We start from the raw sequence: 23,614 nt of genomic DNA, 5'->3' as shown, positions 1-23,614 counted from the left end.
GCAAAGCCAGAGAGTTTGGGGAACTCTGAGTTAAATGAACTAGGAATCTTTCTTTCGGAAACAAATTATTCTAGGAAAACTGAAACACACAGCTATCTTGACTGACCATATCCTGGCCAAAAGCAAGAAATACAGGTATAGCTGGGGAGACAAGGAAATCTTTCAGTCAGGTAGGGAATTGTAGTCCTAGTGGCTCTCTGTCTTCACTCCTCCAAAGCACTGCTCAGCAAGGATCCTTCTCTCTGCATCTAATTTGCTTACCCAAACAAAAAATATGATTCGGCAATGCTGGGTATTCAGGTATTCTCTCACAGCAAATTTCATCCAATCAAGGGAGTGATGGGAAAATAATAATAATAATAATAATAATAATAATAATAATAATAATAATAATAATAATAATAATAATTAAAAAGAGCCTTGGTGGAGCAGTGGGCTAATGCCTCCTTAAAGTAACACCAGCTGCCTGCAATTATTGCAGGTTCGCATCCCACCAGGCTCAAGGTTGACTCAGCCTTCCAGCCTTCCATCCTTCCGAGGTAGGTAAAATGAGGACCCAGATTGTTGGGGGCAATTAAGCTGACTTTGTAATAATGCCGCTTGGGGGGGGGGGCAAAAGCCCTAATAAGCAGGTATATACATAGAATGAAGGCTACTGCTAAGCTTGTAAGCCGCCCTGAGTCTTCGGAGAAGGGCGGGATATAAATGGAATATATATATATAAATAAATAAATAAATAAATAAATAAATAAATAAATAAATAAATAAATAAATAAATAAATAAATAAATAAATAATTGTAAAGTTGGAAGGGACCTTGGAGGTCATCTAGTCCAACCCCCTGCTCAGGCAGGAAACCCTACACCATTTCAGACAAATGGCTGGCCAGTCTCTTCTTAAAAACTTCCAGTGTTGGAGCATTTACCACTTCTGGAGGCAGGTTGTTCCACTGGTTAATTGTTCTAACTGTCAGGAAGTTTCTCCTTAGTTCTAGGTTGCTTGTCTCATTGACTAGTTTCCATCCATTGCTTCTTGTCCTGCTTTCAGGTGCTTTGGAGAATAGCTTGACTCCCTCTTCTTTGTGGCAGCCCCTGAGATATTGGAACACTGCTATCATTTCACCCCTCACTCTTCTCTTCGTTAAACTACACATACACTGCTAGTTCTCCTCTTCATTAAACTAGACATACCTAATTCCAGCAACCGTTCCCTATATGTTTTAGCCTCCAGTCCCCCAATCACCTTTGTTGCTCTTCTCTGTACCCTTTCTAGAGTCTCAACATCTTTTTTACATTGTGGTGACCAAAACTGGATGCAGTATTCCAGGTGTGGCCTTACCAATGCATTGTAAAGTGGTATTAGTACTTCACTTGATCTTGATTCTATCCCTCTTTTAATGCAGCCTAGCACTGTGTTGGCTTTTTTGGCAGCTGCAGCACACTGCTGGCTCATAGTGAAGTGATTGTCCACTAGGACTCCAAGATCCCTCTCACAGTTACTACTATCGAGCAAGGTACCACCTATATTATACCTGTACATTTGATTTTTCCTGCCTAAATGTAGAACCTTACTTTTTTCACCATTGAATTTCATTTTGTTAGATAGCGCTCAGTGTTCGAGTCTGTCCAGATTCTCCTGTATTTTAAGCCTATCTTCTGGAGTATTGGCTGTTCCTGCCAGCTTGGTGTCATCTGCAAATTTGATGAGTTCCCCATCTATCCCCTCATCCAAATCGTTGATGGAGATGTTGAAGAGCACTGGGACCAGAACAGAGCCCTGGGGCACCCCACTACACACTTCCTTCCATGTAAATGCAGTTCCATTGAGGACCACACGCTGAGTACGGCCTGTCAGCCAGCTACGAATCCATCTGGTGGTGATGCTATCTAACCCACATTTTTCTATTTTATCAAGTAGTAGGTTGTGATCTACTTTATCAAATGCCTTACTGAAGTCCAAGTAAAATCCCGTATTTATTTCTATTTGTTTAATTTAGATCCCACTTTTTTTCTGTAACTCTGGATCTTCCAATTTTTCCCCATAATAACCACTCTGTGATGTAACTTGGGCCGAGAGTACTGACTGGTGAAAAATGAGGTTTTGCGACTGAAAGGTACACTTAAATCTGGGCGTCCTTGCCCTAGTTCACATCTCCACGATTGCAACATTCTTGACCAAATTATCAAACTGCACCAAGCACGCCATCTACGGCTCCAAATCTCACATCAGCGAGTACAGAAAGGTTTAATACCTTCGTCAGTTGCCAGATCATTTTCTGAACTCTCCAGGTCTTCACTGCCTTTTCTGTCTTGATGGTCCCGTGAAACCTCTTCCTAAATCCGACAACAACAACCACAACAAAAACCTGTCAGTGTAACAAATCCAAAGTCTTTGTACCAAATTCTTCTTTTAAGCTCAAGCCCTTTCATAGGGGTCTCCCAGAACAGGATGACGACAAAGCTAGAAACTTATGTTCCTACCTCTTTTTTGGTGGAAGGCGGGCAATAGAAATAGTAATGGGGGTTGGATGGCACAGGCTTGAAATACAAGCTGCTAATTTCCAAGAATTTATCCTGAATGGAAAAGAAGAAAGGTACAATCTCAACCTTCAAAAAGCTTTAACATATTACCTCATTGAAAATGAAGCAGTCTTCCGCTTACCTGGATGATTTGTTGTAAGTTAGGCTGCCCTTGGCAAGGTTGCTTGCTGTCTAGTAGCGAGAGAGGGAATTCTGAGTCACAGCTCGGGTGGGGCTCTTGGGAAGGACAGGCAGAGCCATGGGAATCCGCTTCACTGAAATCCTCGGTTTCAGCACTATAGCAGGATTCAGGGGGAAAAAACAACAACCCAGTCTATGTATCCCTTCTTAACAACCATCCCCCAGCATAATTCTTCTTAGTAGTTAGACATAAAAGTATACCCACAGATGCCTACAGGATTGCTTTAAGCAAAACAATTTTGCTGGAAGAAGCACTCATGTTTTGAGTACTTCCTGGTTAGATATTGGCAATATGTTCTACATGGGGTTGCCCTTGAATACAGTGCAGAACGCAGCAGTGTGTGTAGTAATAGGCATATGCAGTTATGGTTGTCTAATCACTATTCTGAAGCGATAGTAGCATTATACAAATGCTATTTGAATACAAATGCTATTTGTATAAATAGTATAAAAATACTAGGACAGCCCCACAATTTTTTTGCTTTATTTTTATTTCTTTCAGACAAAGCAAGCCATTTTTCTTCATAGATGTTTTCAAGAACCTTTAATTGTTGACAGTTTCTCTTTCTCTCTAGATATATTTTTTATTTTTTTCTATTCCTCATTAATTTGTTCTAATTTTCAGTGTTTTTAATGGTCTCATGGTCTATTTGTAATAATTCTATAAACCAGAACTTGCTTGTAGTACTTAGGACACTATATTCTTAATTGCAGCTCAGAAAAAGTCATTTATTATGTGCCCAAGCAGTCTCTTTAAGAATCAGAACAGCAACATTCCAGCCATAATATTGTAATATTGCTTCTAGCTTTATATTTTTTACACTGTACCTCAAATATAGTAGCAAATAAGTTAAGAAGTTACCATTAGTAGAGATTGGGAATCCACAGTAAGAAAAAAAATCTCTATTACAGTTGTATGTGTTGCTCCATGAACTATTAAGACAGAACAAGCACCTGCTGTGTAACACAGCTATCTGTCAGTCAAACACATGACAAATTATTACTTTAATATAAACCAAATTGAAATTCAACTCTTCTTAATATTAAGTTGGTTCTCTTAAATCATAAGCAGATCACATAAAAACTCAGCACAAGACGTGAACCTAGGCAGTCCATCCATGCACAGATCTTAGGTACAAAATAATACAACTAAAATGAATATCTTGTTCCCATGTCGAGAGAGAAATTTCTAGAATCTAGAATGTTTCTAGAAGGGCTAGAAAGTGATCACTAGTAATGAAATACGAATTTTAGAAGCTTGCTTTATATGAAATCTATTTTCCCTTTTTTGTTGATAAAGAGCATGACTTCCTGAAATTTCTGATCAGAAATGATAAATGACAGAAGCACTTCCTTTTATTTCTCATAAAATAACGTTTTTGTCCCAGAAACTTTGATTTATCCAGATCATGTCATATCTACAATCTTCAATCATTTTAATAACTCTCAAATGTGCAGCCGGCTAAGAGAGTTTGGGTTATTCACTCTCTCTCAGCCCAACCCACCGCACAAGGTTGTTGTTGTAGGGAAAGTAGTAGGAGGAAGGAATATTATGTATGTCCACCTTCTTGAGTTACCTATAAAGTAATAAAGACGAGATAAAAATCTAATAAATAAAATTTACTGTATTTGTCTAAGATAACTTGAAAGCCATATTTCCTCATGAGATTAACCTGCCTTGTTAACTTTTTTAGCACACTAAATTTTCTATAGGCAAAAAGTTATGAAGGGGGAGCATAAGATTAAGTTGTTAAGAGGTTACGGGGAAAATGTTAAACTATAGTTTGAGCAAAGAAATTACAAAAATATATAGGATAAACAATCATAAGTGAAATGAATCTTCTGTGCCTTTAAGACTAACAAAACATCACACTGCTTTCAAACCCTGGCTTATATGATAACATTTTGTTAGTCTTAAAGCGTCACATGATCCTTTATTGTCTCTGCCACAAAAGACTAAATCAACTAAGCTTGAAAGCTAGCAAGTCAGCCCAATGAATCATACCAACAATCTAACGTACCACTACAAAATGATGTTGTCAGTAATTCTTGAAATTGTTTTCCTGATTATTTCCAAGGTAAGGGATTTTTGGATATTGAACACAATTTTTTTTACTAAGTCCAGATTATTTACATGTTTATATTTATCTCTGAGCATCTACATTTAATTTTTGGACCTATGACTTAACAACTGGATTACTTCCTCAACTTGCAAAAATTAATCCCATCTTCTACTTCCCATCCATTTCCCCCCCCCCATTTCTCTTATTCTTTCTTCTGACTTCTAGGTTGCCCAAAGAAAAACAGAAGATAGAACTGCTGATCATTTCAAAAGCTCGAAACAAAAGTGCCAAAGCATTATTTAATAGTATCATGTACTATTGAAAGAGACATATTTATGTTTCTCTCTGATTTTAATTTCTTCCTTTCATTTTAATTATTTTGTCATAAGTGATAAAATTCAAGTGAAAAGCCCCTCCAGACTTTTTTTATTAAAAAAAGATAATTTCACTATGTGAAGTTTTACAAATTCCTCCTATATTTTCATATATTTTTATACCTTATATATTTTTATACCTTATATATTTTTATACCTTCTTTTTCCTTATGTAAAATCCTGAAAAGTCACAGAACCAATGTGCTAAATATTTACCCTGGTTTATAGTCAGTACAAGACTATAAGACTATCAGCTGTGGTGGTGCAGTAGTTAGAATGCAGTACTGCAAGCTAATTCTGCCGACTGCCAGCAGTTCAATTCTCACTGGTTCAAGGTTGACTCAACCTTCCATCCTTCTGAGGTCGATAAAATGAGGACCCAGATTGTTGGAGGCAATATGCTGACTCTGTAAACTGCTTAGAGAGGGCTGTAAAGCAACTGTGAAGCGGTATAAAATTTTAAGTGCTATTGCTATAAGCAATTCCTTCTGTTTTTTATCTTTATATCGAATGTTAACCCTACCTAGAAACTGAAGTTAGTACTCCGCGGGGTTTGAATGCTTGATTTCCTGCTAAGCTGGCAAGCAGTCGGTGCTGGTGGCGCTCGCAGAAGGTGCGCACATGATTACATAGTGTCAGCAGGAAGCGAGTGATATCAATCTCCTGCAGAAGTTCCTCACAATAATCCATGGCTACTAACAGATCAGGAGAGCTGATATTGTGACCCTGCTGAAGACTCCGAAACAGTCCTGTCGAACGAGGAACATAAATATTAAATGTCCATGCAAATGTGCCTCTGATAGTTTTTCAACCACGAAGCAGGAAGGGCAAATGTTAAAGAGAAGGCATCCCAGGTTTTAGTCTTCGAGGCTTCCTGGAGCACAGATTTATTATATTAATATGGCAATGTCCAGTCTTTTCAGGTACCCCAAGGCACTAGGTTAATCCTAGGACAGGGATAGGCAACCTTGGCTCTTTTATGACTCGTGGACTTTAACTCTCAGAATTCCTGAGCCAGCATGAGTCATAAAAGAGCCAAGGTTGCCTACCCCTGTCCTAGGACAAGCATAAGGTGTCTTTGTTACCTAAAGTGTAACACCCCACTTTTTCCAACCTCATCACTCCCAGCAGGTTAATTCTGTCCCTTACCTTTCACGTAGCACTGGTGAGAATGTTCCTGTAGCAAAGTGCAGTAACTCACCACTTCCTTGTGCTTGGAATCTAGCCAAGGAGCACTGGTGGGGCGCTCCACAGACTGGCTTCTGGAAGACAAAAGTAACCAGTAAGCCTAAGAAAAAAAGCAAGGCCCCAAATGCCCTTCAATCTGTCTCTGGATGTTGTGTTCATGTTTTAATGGTCGTGGCTTCAACACAAACACTCCGTAGACTGTAGACAGCTTTATACATGCTTTTCCATCAATTGTTAGGATACTGAGTCCTGATTACATCATCCTTTATCTCAGTCCAATTTCAGTCTACAACATATACAGATGCTACTGAATTTCTTGTATGCCTCAAGCTGACCTCACCTGAAAAAAATATCCCGTAGCGATTTCTCTGGCCTAGAATTTATCATCTGCTCCCGTAGCACCTCCAAGGAGCAACTGTAGACAAAAACAGGACAGCGAACTCGGCAGTTCTCACCCAGGTCAGGCTGAGATGCTTGGCAGCTGAAGGAGATGCGTCCTTCCTTTTTGGATCCAACCTCTGGATCTTTTACAGTCTGGCCAGTTTCTGCAGGATTAAACATATCTCGGGGATGAAACAGCCTTCTCATGATTAAAATACACATGAAAAGGAAAGTGTTCTCACTTTAAAATGGATACAACTCACAAAGAACCTCAGACATTCAGAGAAACACGCAGTCGTGTATAGTTAATATTAAGTGGGGTGGGTGGGTGGTTTCTAATTATGACATGACATGGCAGTCTTGTAAGCTCTTTATCCTGTCCAACATGCAACAGCTGTTATCCACTATAAAATACCAGGAGTAGCAGAGTGCATGCTTTCCAAGCAGAAACCCCTTGGTGCAAGTTGACAATTCTATTCCAGAAAAGATCAAAGAAGTGATAGAGAAAACTTCTCCCTATGATCACAGAGAGCTATTGCTACAGTAGTCACCCAATAAAGATCTAATCTGACAAATCACTGGGCTGGATATTAAGCAACTTATCAGCTCTTCAATGCATCATGTGACGAAGGCTGAATTTTAATTTGGACTTGGTCTGATTGCCAACTGAGAATGTGGATGAAAGAAGATGGAAAATGAGCCAGGCATGGTTTGATCTCAGGCAGATTTCCTTTTCTTAAAGTTTATTGTTTAATTATGCTCATTATTTAAATAAGTGCCAAGAACAGGTACTAGTTTCTACAATTACCTGAAGTTAAATTCACCTCCATAAGGTAAACATTACTGATGACTGCTGTATAGTGCCAAAAAATCCACACCTCTTGTAGCAGGAAGCAGTCTTCACTTGCCGTGCCTTTTAGGCAACAGTAGAGAATAGTATGATAAACTACCATAAAGATTTCTTCTGGCTTACTATGAAAAGGTGACAACAAAAGTCTTTGCTATTAAACCACATGGGATTATGTGAGATAAAGAGATAACACCCATAATCATTCTTGGTCAGAAATATATAGTTTCTATGGCAAATGACTGAGATCTACAGAGAACCATCAATTCTGCTTCCAGTTCCTCTGAGGAATGGAATAAGGCTGATTTAGTGCTGTTTTTCCTACAGGAGGGAGGAAGAGAGAACTCTGAAGACTATTCCTCTTCCATGAGCTGCTTATAAATGCTTACGTGCACGTATGACTTAGTATATAAGAGAAATAAATAATTGGTTATTTCAGATCAGGAACTGCAAGTTCATGCCTAAATTGGTCTTAGACAAATAAGCCCAAGGCATCAGGTCAAAAATTTGATAGCCAAAGATGCTTGATTAAAGCATCTTTTCCTGTTTTAGCATTTAAGGTTTCTGATCTGATCTAGTCTAAGTTCAGCTTTCCCAAAGTGGCACCATGCCCTTGCACTGTTTGATTTTTCTGTCTTTGCTGGTCTACTGCTGATTGCCCCGTAGCAGCTAGTGTTTGCGTGACTAGAGTCCAGGATGTGAGGAGTGAGGTTCCAAGATCACATAAATAGCTGCACTAGACTCTAATATAGAGTCACAAATGCTTATAATTTAACGTCACCAGTGATTTCTCCACTCAACATTCCCAATCCAACATTTAAGCACAGCCAAACAAAGCCAAGAAGGTTCATACCATCAGCTGGGGTCACGCTGACAGCTGGAAGCAAGGCTATAGGCTTCAGCTCTTGTGCATCTTGGGGCAATGGAGGGTCTGTCTCTTTTGAGGGTTGGTCTGGCCCAGAAGCCATCAATCTCTGTACATCTGCAAAACAAAATAATTGTTAAGCATTGCAATACCAAAATACATCCATGGGATATAACTGATGGATGAAATGAAGATCATTATTAGGCAGCTAGGAAATGTTAACCACAAGAAAGTCCTTTTTCCTCATGGGGCTATCAGAAATTGACAGTAGTAACTCTGTGATACCTCTCTGGGCAGGCTTTTAATTGGCATATTTAAACTTACAACTGTTTGGTATTTATCCTTTCGATGTATCATTACTAATTTGTTAGGCAGCATAAGTGACTCTCTTTATATTGTAACTTATATTGCAAGGTATCATATATAAACACTTTCTGAGGGTAAATTAAAAGGGCAAGACACTGAACTCATCTTTAAAAAGCATGAACATTCCCACTAAGACAAGGGATTTTGTGAAACACAAAGTAAATTCGGCAACACAGGTTGTATTGGTTATGAGCGCAGGATTAGCTTTGATTAACATATCCTTTTTATTAATAGACTATGTAGCACAGCTGGACAGCAAAAATACAGTGCGCGCACACACACATGCACCTAGGTATACATAATCTGACTTAACTAAAAAAGGAATTACACACCCCCTCCCACAATTTATTTAATTTCTTCTATCAAACCTAGTTCCATTGCTGAAATGAAGAAAGCTCAACGAAGTGAAAAGATAAGGAATGGACTGTTATTGCTGAGCTCTATGAACTCAGTTTATATATAGCATTAAAAATAGAGTAATTTAGCCCCAAATTCTTTAATTAAAAAGAACATCCTTTGCACCCGAAGGATTTTAGGCTTATAAAAGCAAAGTAGATCTTGCAAGCTTAAATTCTGTTCACGTCATTCACTACAATATACAGGCAAATACCTGTCTCATTTCTTTACAACTGAAGAACCAAAGCAAACTTCTCTTGCATTCTCTATATAGCTTTAAAAGCAGAGTCCTTTACCTGAGAAAAGAGCTGGCAAGAAGGTAAGGAAAACATGCTGTGGATTTACCAGCTTGGCATAACATCTCCATTGGGGAAAGAGTGTAACAGATGTTGGTGAGATATCATTTTTTGACTCCTTTATATTAACTGGAGTCTGAAAGAGGAAACATAACTGGATTATGGCATAGCTTTTAGATACGGCTGACGTATCCTCCATCCTAATCAGGAAGCAAAATATACTGTTATTTTTTGGTACCAGAAGCTAATTGCTCCCATCACTTAGTTGTACAGATCTTAACATCCATGAGCGGGAAACCTGTGGCTCTCCAGACGCTGAATTACACATTTTAACATGTCTCATAATTGGCTAGCCTGCTCGTTACTGCAGGGAACTGTGGTACAACAATATCCAAAGCTCACGAATTCCTCATCCCTGCTACCTCTAAACAGAGTAACTACTATATTCGCAGATCACATGGAGCTATCAGGGTTCATTTTGGCTTAACATTGTATGAACTCAGTTGGTGTAAGTTTGCAGATCACAAATGATTTAGTATTATGCATGGAATATGAACCTGGCCTACAAAACCTTGTTCACTGTGCTGAGGTTTTTCATGATAGATGAACCCATGTAGAGTCTTACGAAAAACTAAGATATTACACTGAAAAATATTAAGGGATCACTTTCAACTGATACACAGACTTCATGAACCTGTGATACCTTCATAACTAAAATATTTCCATCTTGAAGAGGGCCAGGCTGGAGAAGGTTAAGCCATCAAGGAACTGCTAGACTTCTACGCATAAATCAGACTCTTCCATTCACTTATCTACCGTAGCACATTTTAGGTCGGAGGTCCCCAACCTTTGCGGCTTGGCGGCCCAGTGGAGGGAGGAGAGAGGAACCAGACTGCGTGAGCAGTGGCTGGTGTACATGCACATCTATGTGCAGCTTGACTTGCACAAATTGAGCTGTGCACCCATGTACATGCATGCTGGCCCAGCGCTTGCGCAAGCTGAGTGGCACACAAGCACATGAGCACCAGCACCGCTCACAAAGCCCGGTTGCAAATAGGCCATGGCCCAGTAGTGGGCCATGGCCCAGGGGGTAGGGAACCCATTTTAGATTACTTCAACCAAGCCGCCCCTCCCTCCCCAACCCCCCCCCTCAAAATTTCAAATTGCAGGAAGCACAGAAATTCACAGGTCTAGAAATTCTAGGACGTACTTGGAATGTTGACACTGAGCTCAAAAGATCATCGTACCTGATATGTACTTGCAGAGGTAGCTGTATCTTTGTTGCCAAAAGAGTGATAAGTGTTTTTCAGATTCTGGCATTCAGAAGGAATGGAAGCCTTTGGAAGTTCTTCTGGAAAGAAACACATCAGTAAGAAACTATCAGAGGAATAGCTCAGGGAAGAATTAGCTACTGTTTCTCTCTTACCTTGGACCACAGAGAGCTTAAATGGGGGTGGGTGGCCATCTCTGTCTCGCTGAAGCACCTGCTCCATGAAAGTTACATGGTCTGTGTCCAATAGTGGGATTTCCCTGTCACTGAGGTCATGCTGGAGACAGCCATGAAAAAGGCCAAGAAGCATTTCATTGGGCAAGAAAGAAGAATCCTTTCCATCATTTTCTACAAGACAATAAAAACTATGAGTAAATCTTTCTCCTGCTGCTAGGAAAATACAGCAATTCACTTTATATAGATCTGGTAGCCAAGATAGGCAAACAACATGTAAAGTTTCCCTACCCAGTAAATCCCACACAACAGAAATAAATAAGGAATATTAACTGGTAGAGATCTTCCCATCAAGCTCATTATTATACTTTCAGCAACATCAAATTATGACAGCAATGTCAAGTTTGCTCAAGAAACACATTTGAACAGAAAACTCTTATTAAGGCCAGATGTTGGTGAGATGGGGACTGTTCAAAAGAGGATGGCACACATTACAGATATCCCTTATTTTCACTATTGGCAAGAAACAATGAACAACTGATATCCTTTCCTTGACACATATAGACACAACTTGCCTCTTGTAAGCATCAAAAAAACCATCTCAATCTGCTGGCATTTTGGTAAAAGTTTCATGAGGTCAAACTGGAAAGGAATCTCATGTATACGAGAGCCACTTCGAGCATCACAACCTACAGCAAAAAATAAAATAAAATGCCATACTCAGGATTAAGTCCATAGGACCTAATGAAGGAATGTCTAGAAAGCATTAAATCAATGAATTACCTTCAACACCAACAGGCCTTGAGTCACATGCGGGGAAAACCCAGTCCTTATTTTGGCAAAGTTGGCTGATATACTCAAAAGCAAGCACAGTATGGATGCAGGACAGATCTCGAGGATAGATCTGAAAAAGGAATCTGAAATAAGAGAAGACTGGAAAACCTACTCAAAAGGACTCAAAGTAAGTTTCAAAAATGCATTCAAAATGACACAGCAATGCAAGGATAATTCAGAGCCAATTATACAAACATAAGCCACATCTCATTCTTCAGTGAGACAAAATCTACCCAATCATTTGGCTGCTTAGGTTGCTTTGGCAATTGTTTCACCTGCTGCCCATAGAAAGGAAGCGGTCCCTGTCTTAATCCCTTGCAACAAAAGGGATTCAACAAAAGTCAGCATATTAGCTGAGAGTCCACACCCCTGCAAATGTTGCCTCTCCCCAGCACAAAAACATACCGCTTTGGGGATTTTCTGGTAGGATAAGCCGTGTAGGTATTGCCAACTCTCCTGAACACCATCCACATAGCCGCTTTGAGGCTCAACCCAGCATTCTGTGACAATGTTCAATTCCATGTCCACCTCAATGGCCTCCACTTCTGTATCATTATCTTCATCTGTAGAGAAACTTGAAAGCAAGCAAGTAATGAGACTCCACAGAAGGGTGTGAATCAGAAAAGGCTTTCCAGAAGTTGCTAACCATTATTAATTCTACAGGAGGGAGAAAGATTCATAATAACTATATTTAATTATTTTAACCCAATTTAGATAAAATCAAATCTAGTATGCTCTAGCCTCACACACATTTTCACCTGGCTAATACAGGTATTTCTATTCCTTGGACAGTTAAAGATCCAGATCATCCTTAGATGACTTTCCAGTACAATTCCAATCTTCCTTGCCTTCAAGCTTGAGACTAAAAAAAATTATCTTCAGCAATCTTAGATTATATACAACGGTTGCTTAGTTTATAAAATTCAAAACTAAAGCAATGTGGCTTCTGGCCAATTTATTGGTGTCAGGATGAATATACAGTATATTAATCATGAACAGTGCAAAGAAATGGAATAAAACAATAGAATAGGGAGGACCAGAGATCTTTTCAAGAAAATTGGAGAGATGAACGTTTAATGCAAAAATGGGCATGATAAAGGACCAAAATGGCAGGGACCTAACAGAGGCAGAAGAGATTAAGAAGAGGTGGCAAAATTACACAGAAGAACTATACAAGAATAAGCTTAATGTTCCTGATAATCACAATGAGGTGGTCACTGACCTCGAGCCAGACATCCTAGAATGTGAAGTGAAGTGGGCCTTAGAAAAGCTGAGCAACAACAAAGCTAGTGGAGGTGACAGTATTCCAGCTGAGCTATTCAAAATCTTAAAAGATGATGCAGTAAAAGTTCTACACTCAATTTGCCAGCAAATTTGGAAAACTCAACAGTGGCCACAGGATTGGAAAAGATCAGTTTACATTCCAATTCCAAAGAAAGGCAGTGGCAAAGAATGTTCAAACTATTGCACCATTTCACTCATTTCTCATGCTAGTAAAGTTATGCTTAAAATCCTACAAGCTAGACTCCAGCAGTATGTGGATCGAGAACTACCAGAAGTACAGGCAGGATTTCGAAGAGGCAGAGGAACTAGAGATCAAATTGCCAACATACGCTGGATCATGGAGAAAGCTAGGGAGTTCCAGAAAAACATCTACTTCTGCTTCATTGACTATGCTAAAGCCTTTGATTGTGTGGATCACAACAAACTGTGGCAAGTTCTTAAAGAGATGGGAGTACCAGACCATCTTATTTGTCTCTTGAGAAACCTATATGCGGGTCAAGAAGCAACAGTGAGAACTGGACACGGAACCACTGATTGGTTCAAAATTGAGAAAGGAGTCCAGCAAGGCTGTATATGGTCGCCCTGCCTATATAACTTATATGCAGAGCACATCATGAGAAAGCCAGGGCTAGATGAATCAAAAGTTGGAATTAAGATTGCCGGAAGAAATATCAACAACCTAAGATATGCAGATGATACCACTCTAATGGCAGAAAGTGAAGAAGAACTAAAGAGCCTCTTGTTGTGGGTGAAGAAGGAGAGTGCAAAACTTAACATTAAGAAAACCAAGATCATGGCATCCGGCCCTCTCAATTCCTGGCAAATAGATGGGGAAGAAATGGAGGTAGTGACAGATTTTATTTTCCTGGGCTCCAAGATCACTGCAGATGGGGACTGTAGCCAAGAAATTAAAAGACGCTTGCTCCTCGGGAGGAAAGCCATGGCAAATCTAGACAGCACACTAAAAAGCAGAGACATCACCTGTCAACAAAAGTGTGTATAGTCAAGGCTATGGTCTTCCCAGTTGCAATGTATGGCAGTGAAAGTTGGACCATAAAAAAGGCTGAAAGCCAAAGAATTGAGGCCTTTGAACTATGGTGCTGGAGAAGACTCCTGCGAGTCCCTTGGACTGCAAAGCAATCAAACCGGTCAGTCCTAGAAGAGATCAACCCTGACTGCTCTTTAGAAGGCCAGATCCTGAAACTAAAACTCAAATACTTTGGCCACCTAATGAGAAGGAAGGACTCACTGGAGAAGAGCCTAATGCTGGGAAAGATTGAGGGCAATAGAAGAAGGGGACGACAGAGAATGAGGTGGATGGATGGAGTCACTGAAGCAGTAGACGTGAGCTTAAATGGACTCCAGAAGATGGTAGAGGACAGGAAGGCCTGGAGGAATGTTGTCCATAGGGTCGCAATGGGTCAGATACGACTTCACAGCTAACAACAACATATTAATCATTACATATTCATTGTGAAATTTCTACAGAATTCTTTATTGCATCATGTTTTTACAATTCATTTTATGAAATAGCATTCTATTTCAGCACAGAGGACTATGCAGAGATATAACAAAAGAAGATAAGCTAACCAACAATTTTATACATGAATCCAATGATGATGTCATTTTAAAGCACTTTTATTAATTTCATGTTCTGGAGAAGCACAGCTGTGGGTCTTTGGCAAAGACTGCACAAGGGCTTGCTTCAAGCTCAAGAAACCTATGGAGTGTTAGTCCACAGGTACAAAGAAATGGATATTCATTTGTGCTAATTTTGGAGAGAAGTGGGGTTATCCACAGTCTGGAATTCCAGAAAGGCACATAACAAGCAAACAGAACTTGGTACAATAATGTGAATAAAACTGTAACTATCAAAACTCAAGATTTGCAAGAAAAAAATGGCTTTTTATAGAATAAAAATTAAGGTGTGAATATTATCATATGTTTATACTTTATGACGTACTCATTTACTGTTTTCAGAATGCATGATTTGAACACCTAAATATTATTTATTATAAGGATTATATGGTAATATTAACTCTGTAAGTCAGTACTATCTTATATTAACAACAAAAAAAAAACAAATAAAAAGAACCATGGGATCTTCGAGTCAATGTTAATTTTTCTGGGGAGGAGCGAGGTGGAGAATTTTGTGTGCAACCAAAGGCTCCTTTGCAGTAGATAAAAGCTGTGGTCGGTATAGTTCAGGGGTAAGCAACCTCGGCTCTTTTATGACTCATGAACTTTAACTCCCAGAATTCCTGAGTCAGCTGACTCAGGAATTCTGGGAGTTGAAGTCCATGAGTCATAAAAAAGCCGAGGTTGCCTACCCCTGGTATATCTATTTACCCCTTGGATGCCTTCTAGTCACGCACATTCTTATAACGGCTACAACAGAACCTGGGCGACTCTATTCCTTGCATGCTTCCTTTTAGGGTCAGGACTTCTTCTCTTACCTGTCTTTGGTAGATGTAGCATGAGGGGGGAAGATCACATATTGGACAATGCAGGTGTGCTTCTCATTGTCACTCACTCTTGTAGAGTCACTCTGTGGAAGAAAACCAACTGTAAATTTGCCAAGCTCCTTTGCCACTTCTCTCCTAGCACAATGAGGTTCCAAGACTAGAGAGATGCAGTGCCAATTTGTCATAAAATTCCTGGGCAAATCAAGAGCAGATTTTTCTCAGAATATAATATAATATGCCTTTTTTGGATGAGAGACTATGGAGGAAAAAACAAGGGGCATATTTATTTGACAATTATCGATGAATATCCCTTTCATAGTATTCCTCTACACCCATGGTGGCAAACCCATGGCATGTGTGCCAGAGGGGGGCACGCGGGCCGTCACCCCAGTCCTAGGCCTTCAGCTGGGTTTTATAAAACCTTTTCGCTTTAGGCCTCCACCGCCGTGTGCAAAAAAAAGGTTCAATCAATCAATCAATTTCAGCTTCTTGCAGGGGAAAAAAAGATCTCGTAAAGTTGGAATTGATTGATTGAACTTTTTAGTCCCACCCAGTCTGCCGTTACCACAGCAGCCACGCCCACGCAATGGGCCACGCCCACCCAGCACCCAACGATACCTAAGTGGGTTTTGGGTTGCAGTTTGGGCACTTGGTCTCTAAAAGGTTTGCCATCACTGCTCTACACCCATTTGTTGGTAGACTTCCCCCATCCTTTCCTTACCTTTATCATACCTAAATAAGTATTTTTGTCACAGATCAGGGGTAGGCATAGCTGGCTCAGGAATTCTGGGAGTTGAAGTCCATGAGTCATAAAAGAGCCGAGGTTGCCTACCCCTGTCATAGATCATCTATGTAAAGAACAAATCACTATGGCAATATTTATACTATTTGGCAAGGATACACCATAATACATTTTGATATACCAAGAGCTAAGATTTTTAGAAAAAGAGCCAAATTGATGAAATGGTTAAGACACTGCCTCCTTCCTAGGGTTGAGAGAGAGTGACTGACCCAAGTCAACCAGCTGGCTTTATGCCTGAGGGGTAGGATTTAAACCCATGATTTTGGGGTTTCCAGCCTGATGTCTTAACCATTTCATAGTGACATTGTCACAGATCTTGCCAAGAAAACTGCATGGACTTGTCCAGAAAGTTACAGGAGTCAACACGGACTCGAAGGCACATATACCATATTTCTATGCACCTTTCTATGCTCTTACCAATTTCCTTGTGAACGGGAACATGTGGCACCAGAGAACATAACAAAATAAAACAAGCAACAGGATTTACCTTCATAGGTAATTCTTGAACCATACTGACAATTCCTTCACCACTAGAAGCAAAATGGAAGCCTTCAGACAAGCGTATCCTGCACCATGCCGAAGAGAAGAATAAGTTACAAGGCTATTGCATCCTGGTTTCCCGCGAGATAGAGAACATTTTGTTGACTCGGCACAATGTTCTTTCCCCACAGTGAAAATGCAAAAAAAAAAACACCTCCTCACTTCAACTCTTACACTGGCAAAAGCAACTGACCTTCAGAGAAAGAAGTGACTCAGATATAATTGCTTTTTCTTTTACTTTTATAGCTCCCCTATTTGCAGATTCCAACACATCTCATGACAAAATAGGTACTTACTCAGTGAGAGTGGACAGTAGTTGGGCCACAGCTGTGATGGGCACAGCCGGGACCAGCCCTGACTGTACACACCAGATCCAGCGCTGGTGATAAAAATAGCGAGATAAGGAGGCCAGGGTAGAGGAAGCTGTGCGGTTGGCCACCATAGTAAGCGGACCTGACATGGGAGGATTCTCCAAGGGTAAAAGACATGGAACATGATAGTCAGAGGGAAGCTTCTCGTATCTGAGAAAGAGAAAGAAGGAGGATTAAGACAACAGGTGACTGCGGAGTTGGATTTCTCATTAAGATCTCAATATACAATCTATACAAGACTTCTGAGCTGGATGTTTTTGAACTATTCCCAGTATCTCCAACCAACATAACCAGTAAACAACTTACTGGTTTGTTATGGGTCATAAATTATACTATCAGTCTCTGTCTGTTCTTGTAAATCCTTTTTGTTTTAAAATAAAAAAAGTGCTCAACTGTCCAAGATTCAAGAGTCAAAGGGAATATGCGGAGGAAACAAAATGTCCCTCTCTACACATGCCTGAATCCAGATAGGCAAGCCATGGGTACAGGAAAATTTTGTGCCCCAAACACATTTTATGAATTCAGGGACATGTTAAGTGGTCTATTTGCAGTGCGTGCTGCATATCACTTTCAATAATATTTTGAGATACATTTATGTGAATGAATTATTAAGATCAAGATAAGGCACAGGGGAAGCCGGCAAGCTCTTTTTCAACCAAGCAACATTCCAAGATGTTCCCATTATCCACAGCCATCCACTGTCCATTTGGATAAAGGAACGCAAAAACTACAGGCAAAGACACCTGGAAAACAGCAGCTAGGCTAAAGCAACTGCATCTCTGGGAATTAACATTCTGCACGTACGGATATGTTAAGTGTGCATGTATATATGCCCCGTACATAATACCTGATAAGGAGTTTTTCCAGAGGTTTATGCAGTACTATAAGGCAAGGTCTGTCTGAGAGGGGTGGCTGGCCCATAGGCAGACAAGAAGACTTTGATGGGGAACTGCTGCCGAGGACCTTTCGCTTTACTTTTGGAGTTGCCTCTTTGCTCTGTACTCTGTGGGGGAAACGTAACTGAAGGATGCAGTCTCTCAGTTCTTCTACTATCTGTTGAAAGGCAAGTAGATAAGAAGGAATCATTTTTATATCGGGAATTAGCACCACTCGTAAGAACAGCAACTTTTCCAGACGCTGAACTCCTTTGCAGCATATGCTCTCCTACATTCCGACCTTTTACCACACATTTTAACGCGTTACTATGTTGTTAGCTTAATTTTTGTAACATACAAATGTATTTATTGTCTAGGCTTTCGTTGTGCTAAGAATTTTATTTTGTTTTTAAAGTGTTAAATTGTAGTTTGAAGGTTGTAAAAAACGGGGGGGGGGGGGGAATGCATATATTGAAAATAAATTTAAATAATAAAATCAATGTAGCCGTATTCAGTCCCAGAATTCTCCCAGAGGAGTGAGCCTGTTGTTGTCAACAATAACTTAAATTTTTTGTCAATAAATTCATCAGTGCCACAAGGACATTCCTTATGGAACTAGTTTACCTTAAAGCTGACCTAAAAAGGTCAAATCCTGTCTCCTCCTCATACATTCTAATTAGAAATGACTTGTTCTATAAAATCTTGTCATGGGGAAAATGATTCATTCAGCTACCTTCAGGTAGTGATTGCTAATTGCTGTTTAGGTCTGGAAGAGATGCTGTAATGTGAGCCCAAGTTTTTTATAAGCAACCAAAAAATACAGATGCAAAACATGCTTCCTGGCAATCCTAAAACTTTATTCCAAGGCTAACATCCACCATGCACATTTTAGCTGTGTATTTTTTTGCAATTTTAAACATGTCTCTTGTGACTCAAGAAAACTTGTTCGGCACTCACTTTATTCCTGAGTTTTGCAAGTGTCCCAATAGGGAAACCCAGCCGAAGAACCATGCAAGGAGCTTTCGAAATAATCCTCACCACATAAAATGAAAAAGGAGGCAGATCTTCAGAGCTACAGAACAAGAAAAAGGGGGGGGAAGCAAATTGAATAAATATATTGTGCTGGCAGCAATAAGTAAAAGGACATTTTATCATATTTGTTGGATACATGTAAAAAAGCTGAGAATTTTTAGACACAAATACATGCATGCACAAATTCAGAAGAATTTAAAGATTGAAGTATAATTGAAACAAGGGGCTTTTCCTTTGAGACTAATGGACAGCTAGAAAAAAAGTAATGAAACTTTTGTTTTTATAAATAATTGCAGAAAAAGATTATTAATTGCTTAAAAGTGGAAAGGATCAATACCACCCGCAATGGAGAAATGTTTGGCGAAGGTGATAAACCTGTATAGATGGTTAAATTGACTTCCTTAATCAGAGAAAAAGAGAATATCAATATTTATGACTAACTGGCAACCTCTTGTAGGCTTTTTGTATGAAATAAGAAAAAATGAATTTATGCTTTGTGGTTTTGACGATTAAAGCAAAGTAGATAATAGAAAAAAGTAAGCTTTTCTTGTATTTGCTGCAAAGGAAATCAGAAGTTTTTATTTCCTTTTATCTATTTTTCCTGCTTCTTTTGTCTTTTTCCTTCATTTATATATTAGTTTTTGTTAATTTTTATGTTCTGTTTAAAACTTTTAATTAACTCTCCTCCACCCTCCTATCCCCTTTGGGCTGCCTTGCACCCTGCCTTGCAGGCTGCAAAGGTAGTGAAAAGCTTTCCAAAGATAGTGTAGCTGGAACTACATGTAGGGAAACATTCAGGGGAGAAGATGGGGCTAAAAAGGAGGCAGCAGAGACAATGAAGTGCTTCTGCTTGGCAAAATTAGTGGAGTAGAGGAATTTTAATTTAATTTAATAATTTGATTTCTATACCGCCCTTCTCCCGAAGGAGAAGGAATACTGTGGATATAATTTACTTGGACTTCAAAAAGGCATTTGATAAAGTAGATCACAACCTACTACTTGAAAAGATAGAAAAATGTGGGTTAGACAGCATCACCACCAGATGGATTCATAGCTGGCTGACCGGCCGTACTCAGCGTGTGGTCCTCAATGGAACCACATCTACATGGAGGGAAGTGTGTAGTGGAGTGCCCCAGGGCTCTGTCCTGGCCGCAGTGCTCTTCAACATCTTCATCAATGATTTGGATGAGAGAATAGATGGGGAACTCATCAAATTTGCAGATGGCACCAAGCTGGCAGGAATAGCCTTGGTGGAGCAGTGGGCTAATGCCTCCTTAAGTAACACCAGCTGCCACCAGGCTCAAGGTTGACTCAGCCTTCCATCCTTCCGAGGTAGGTAAAATGAGGACCCAGATTGTTGGGGGCAATTAAGCTGACTTTGTAATAATGCCGCTTGGGGGGGGGGCGAAAGCCCTAATAAGCAGGCATATACATAGAATGAAGGCTATTGCTAAGCACATTGATTTGTGCTTTAAATTGTAAGCCGCCCTGAGTCTTCGGAGAAGGGCGGGATATAAATGGGATTAAAATAAAAAATAAAAATAAAAAAATAGCCAACACTCCAGAAGACAGGCTTAAAATACAGAAGGATCTTGACAGACTTGAACATTGGGGGCTATCTAACAAAATGAAATTCAATGGTGAAAAAAGTAAGGTTCTACATTTAGGCAGGAAAAACCAAATGCACAGGTATAGTATAGGTGGTACCTTGCTCAATAGTAGCAACTGTGAGAGGGATCTCGGAGTCCTAGTGGACAATCACTTAAATATGAGCCAGCATTGTGCTGCTGCTGCCAAAAAAGCCACCACAGTGCTAGGCTGCATTAACAGAGGGATAGAATATCATGTGAAGTGTTAATACCACTTTACAATGCCTTGGTAAGGCCACACCTGGAATACTGCATCCAGTTTTGGTCACCACAATGTAAAAAAGATGTTGAGACTCTAGAAAGAGTATAGAGAAGAGCAACAAAGATGATCAGTGGACTGGAGGCTAAAACATATAAGGAACGGTTGCTGGAATTGGGTATGTCTAGTTTAATGAAGAGAAGGACGAAGGGGGGACATGATAGCAGTGTTCCAATATCTCAGAGGCCGCCACAAAGAAGAGGGAGTCAAGCTATTCTCCAAAGCACCTGAAGGCAGGACAAGAAGCAATGGATGGAAACTAACCAAAGAGAGAAGCAACTTAGAACTAAGGAGAATTAATCAGTGGAACAACCTGCCTCCAGAATCTGTGAATGCTCCAACACTGGAAGTTTTTAAGAAGAGACTGGACAGCCATTTGTCTGAAATGGTATAGGGTTTCCTGCCTGAGCAGGGGGTTGGACTAGATGACCTCCAAGATCCCTTCCAACTTTATTATTATTGTTGTTGTTGTTATTGTTGTTATTATTAACTGGGGCAGGGAACTGTGATAAAAGACAACTGGCCAAGCTGCACAGAGCTGGGGCTCCTTGCCACCCTGCAAGGCAGGATATAAGGCATCCAAAAGGATATATATTGGGGTGGGGGGTAATAGGCAAGTGAATAGGCAAGTTGAAGTGCTCCTGCAATCATTACTGCAGGCAGGCTGCCAAGTGCACGAATTTGCATCATGTGACCATGTGGACACTGCAATAAATTTGGGAATGGGTCAGAAAACCCATTTTTTAAACACCACCCTAAATTTTGAATGGTTGCTGAACAAATCATTAAGTCAAGAACTATCTGTACTGAGCCTCAAGACAGGCATCAAAAATCTCAGTTCCAGAGTTTCAAAAGAAAATATTCAAGGTGTACAAGAAGGAACCGGAGTTGCCCTATGAACAAATGCCTACCTGCACAACCCACTGCATGTTGGATATGGAAATGTGTAAGCCACAGGAGCCTTGCAAAAGCAGCTCTTGTATTATTTCAGATGCTCTATACAGGGAGTCCTTGACTTACAACCATTCGTTTCCTGACCATTCCAAGTTACGACGGCACTGAAAAAAAGTGGCCTTTGACTTTTTTCACACTTACAAGGGTTGCAGCATCCCCATGGTCACATGATCACAATTCAGACGCTTGACATCTGTCTCATACTTAGGATGGTTGCAGTATCCCCTTTGTGACCTTCTGACAAGCAAAGTCAACGGGGAAGCCAGATTCATTTAAGAACTGTGGCAAGAAAGGTGGTCACACTTAACAAATGTCTCGATTAGCAACAGAAAGTTTGGTCTCAATCGTGGCCATAAGTCGAGGACTATCTATGCTAATGAATGAACATGAAGTACATGATGAGCTTTACCTCTTAAGAGCTATTTACTCAACATGACTCAGTTGGCTACTTACCATAGTGGGGGGGGAACCCCTCAGGCTCAATTTTATGCAAAAACCTTCTACCTCCATTGGATTTTACATCTTCATGGACTTCAACAGCTCAGGCTCAGCTTTTTCTCCCCTCTGCCCCTTAATTCCCTCACCTGTGCATGAGCTTGACATAAGAGTAGCCTTCTACCAGCACAAAACTACTCCAGTCACGCAGCAAAGAAGTCAGAGCTGAATGGGAAATGCGACACTGGATAGTGCTGTAACGACCATTGTTGCCTGGGGTGTGCAAATGCTTTGGGACTGGCCTGTCAAACAGATCAAACAGTTAGTTAGTACCCATTATTATTCAGGTACCATCATTATACCCCATTCTACCTACCCCGGGGAAAAATTCACATGCTTATTCCTCAACCTCTGTTATCCCTCAGCCCTCAGTAACAACACAACGGCTGGTAAGCTCTGAAACCTTTAAACGTTAAATACAATACCATGCCATGATACAAGTCTTGTATGGTGGTTTTTTTTTTGCACTTACATATCGTGTTCCAAGAGGATAACAATGCGATGCATGTGTAACCACCTCTGCCAGAGATTGGCATCCATTGACAGGATGGGCTTCCAGTAGGCTGCAAACTGTGAGTGACTGGAGTCTGAGCTACTATGCTGCAAGGACAGGACCTGAAAATGGTAGACATCATATTTCATGAATCTGGTTGCATCTGTGCAACAGGTTGTTTAAACATTTTAGCTCAGAAAAACCATATTACCCTTTACACCCTCAAAGGACAGAGAACTCTGGGTATTAGCCATTGTGAGAGGATGGCCGAATCTACACCTGCTGCCCCTAGAGGTGAGAGCTCTATGGGGCACGCTATACCCAGTGTGGTTGCTCCAGACTTCCATCCCCCTGAGATCTGGTTCTGTGGCCGTCGTGAGAGGACGGTGGTAGGCCTGCCCAGGGGGTTTATCCAGCTGAGTGGCAGCGGCTGGTTGGAGGCCTGGGACACCCCCCTCTGAATAGATCCTCCTCACGGACTATTATCTATGGACTGCCTACGACACAGGTCTGCAACCCGCGGCTCCGGAGCCGCATGCGGCTCTTTCAGCCATCTCCTGCGGCTCCCAGTCCTCAGCCATGTGCAGTCCAAAAAAAAAAAAAAATTGGGACTAAAAAAGTT

General features: G+C 40.4%; 1 protein-coding gene across 1 annotated transcript in view; it reads right to left on the bottom strand.

Annotated features, from left to right (window-relative positions):
* The window catches only part of SZT2 (SZT2 subunit of KICSTOR complex), a 103,129-nt gene that overhangs the window by 50,026 nt on the left and 29,489 nt on the right, over positions 1-23,614 (bottom strand). The window contains exons 12-31 of the mRNA XM_081323409.1: positions 22,972-23,114; positions 22,589-22,741; positions 19,068-19,182; positions 18,083-18,288; positions 17,161-17,385; positions 16,812-16,890; positions 15,514-15,605; positions 12,179-12,347; positions 11,723-11,843; positions 11,515-11,628; positions 10,922-11,113; positions 10,743-10,846; positions 9,496-9,631; positions 8,426-8,554; positions 6,685-6,889; positions 6,306-6,418; positions 5,680-5,905; positions 2,661-2,814; positions 2,480-2,572; positions 2,251-2,332 (exon numbers count right to left, since the gene is read on the bottom strand). Of these exons, the coding sequence (XP_081179535.1) occupies positions 2,251-2,332; positions 2,480-2,572; positions 2,661-2,814; positions 5,680-5,905; positions 6,306-6,418; positions 6,685-6,889; positions 8,426-8,554; positions 9,496-9,631; positions 10,743-10,846; positions 10,922-11,113; positions 11,515-11,628; positions 11,723-11,843; positions 12,179-12,347; positions 15,514-15,605; positions 16,812-16,890; positions 17,161-17,385; positions 18,083-18,288; positions 19,068-19,182; positions 22,589-22,741; positions 22,972-23,114 (2,851 nt within the window). The remainder of the gene's footprint in view (positions 1-2,250; positions 2,333-2,479; positions 2,573-2,660; positions 2,815-5,679; positions 5,906-6,305; positions 6,419-6,684; positions 6,890-8,425; positions 8,555-9,495; positions 9,632-10,742; positions 10,847-10,921; positions 11,114-11,514; positions 11,629-11,722; positions 11,844-12,178; positions 12,348-15,513; positions 15,606-16,811; positions 16,891-17,160; positions 17,386-18,082; positions 18,289-19,067; positions 19,183-22,588; positions 22,742-22,971; positions 23,115-23,614) is intronic.

Source organism: Vipera berus (genome assembly GCF_964194415.1).
Source record: "Vipera berus genome assembly, chromosome: 3".
NCBI classification, from domain to species: domain Eukaryota; kingdom Metazoa; phylum Chordata; class Lepidosauria; order Squamata; family Viperidae; genus Vipera; species Vipera berus.
The sequence above is the reverse complement of the archived record's forward strand: the minus strand, read 5'-3'. Positions and strand labels throughout refer to the sequence as shown.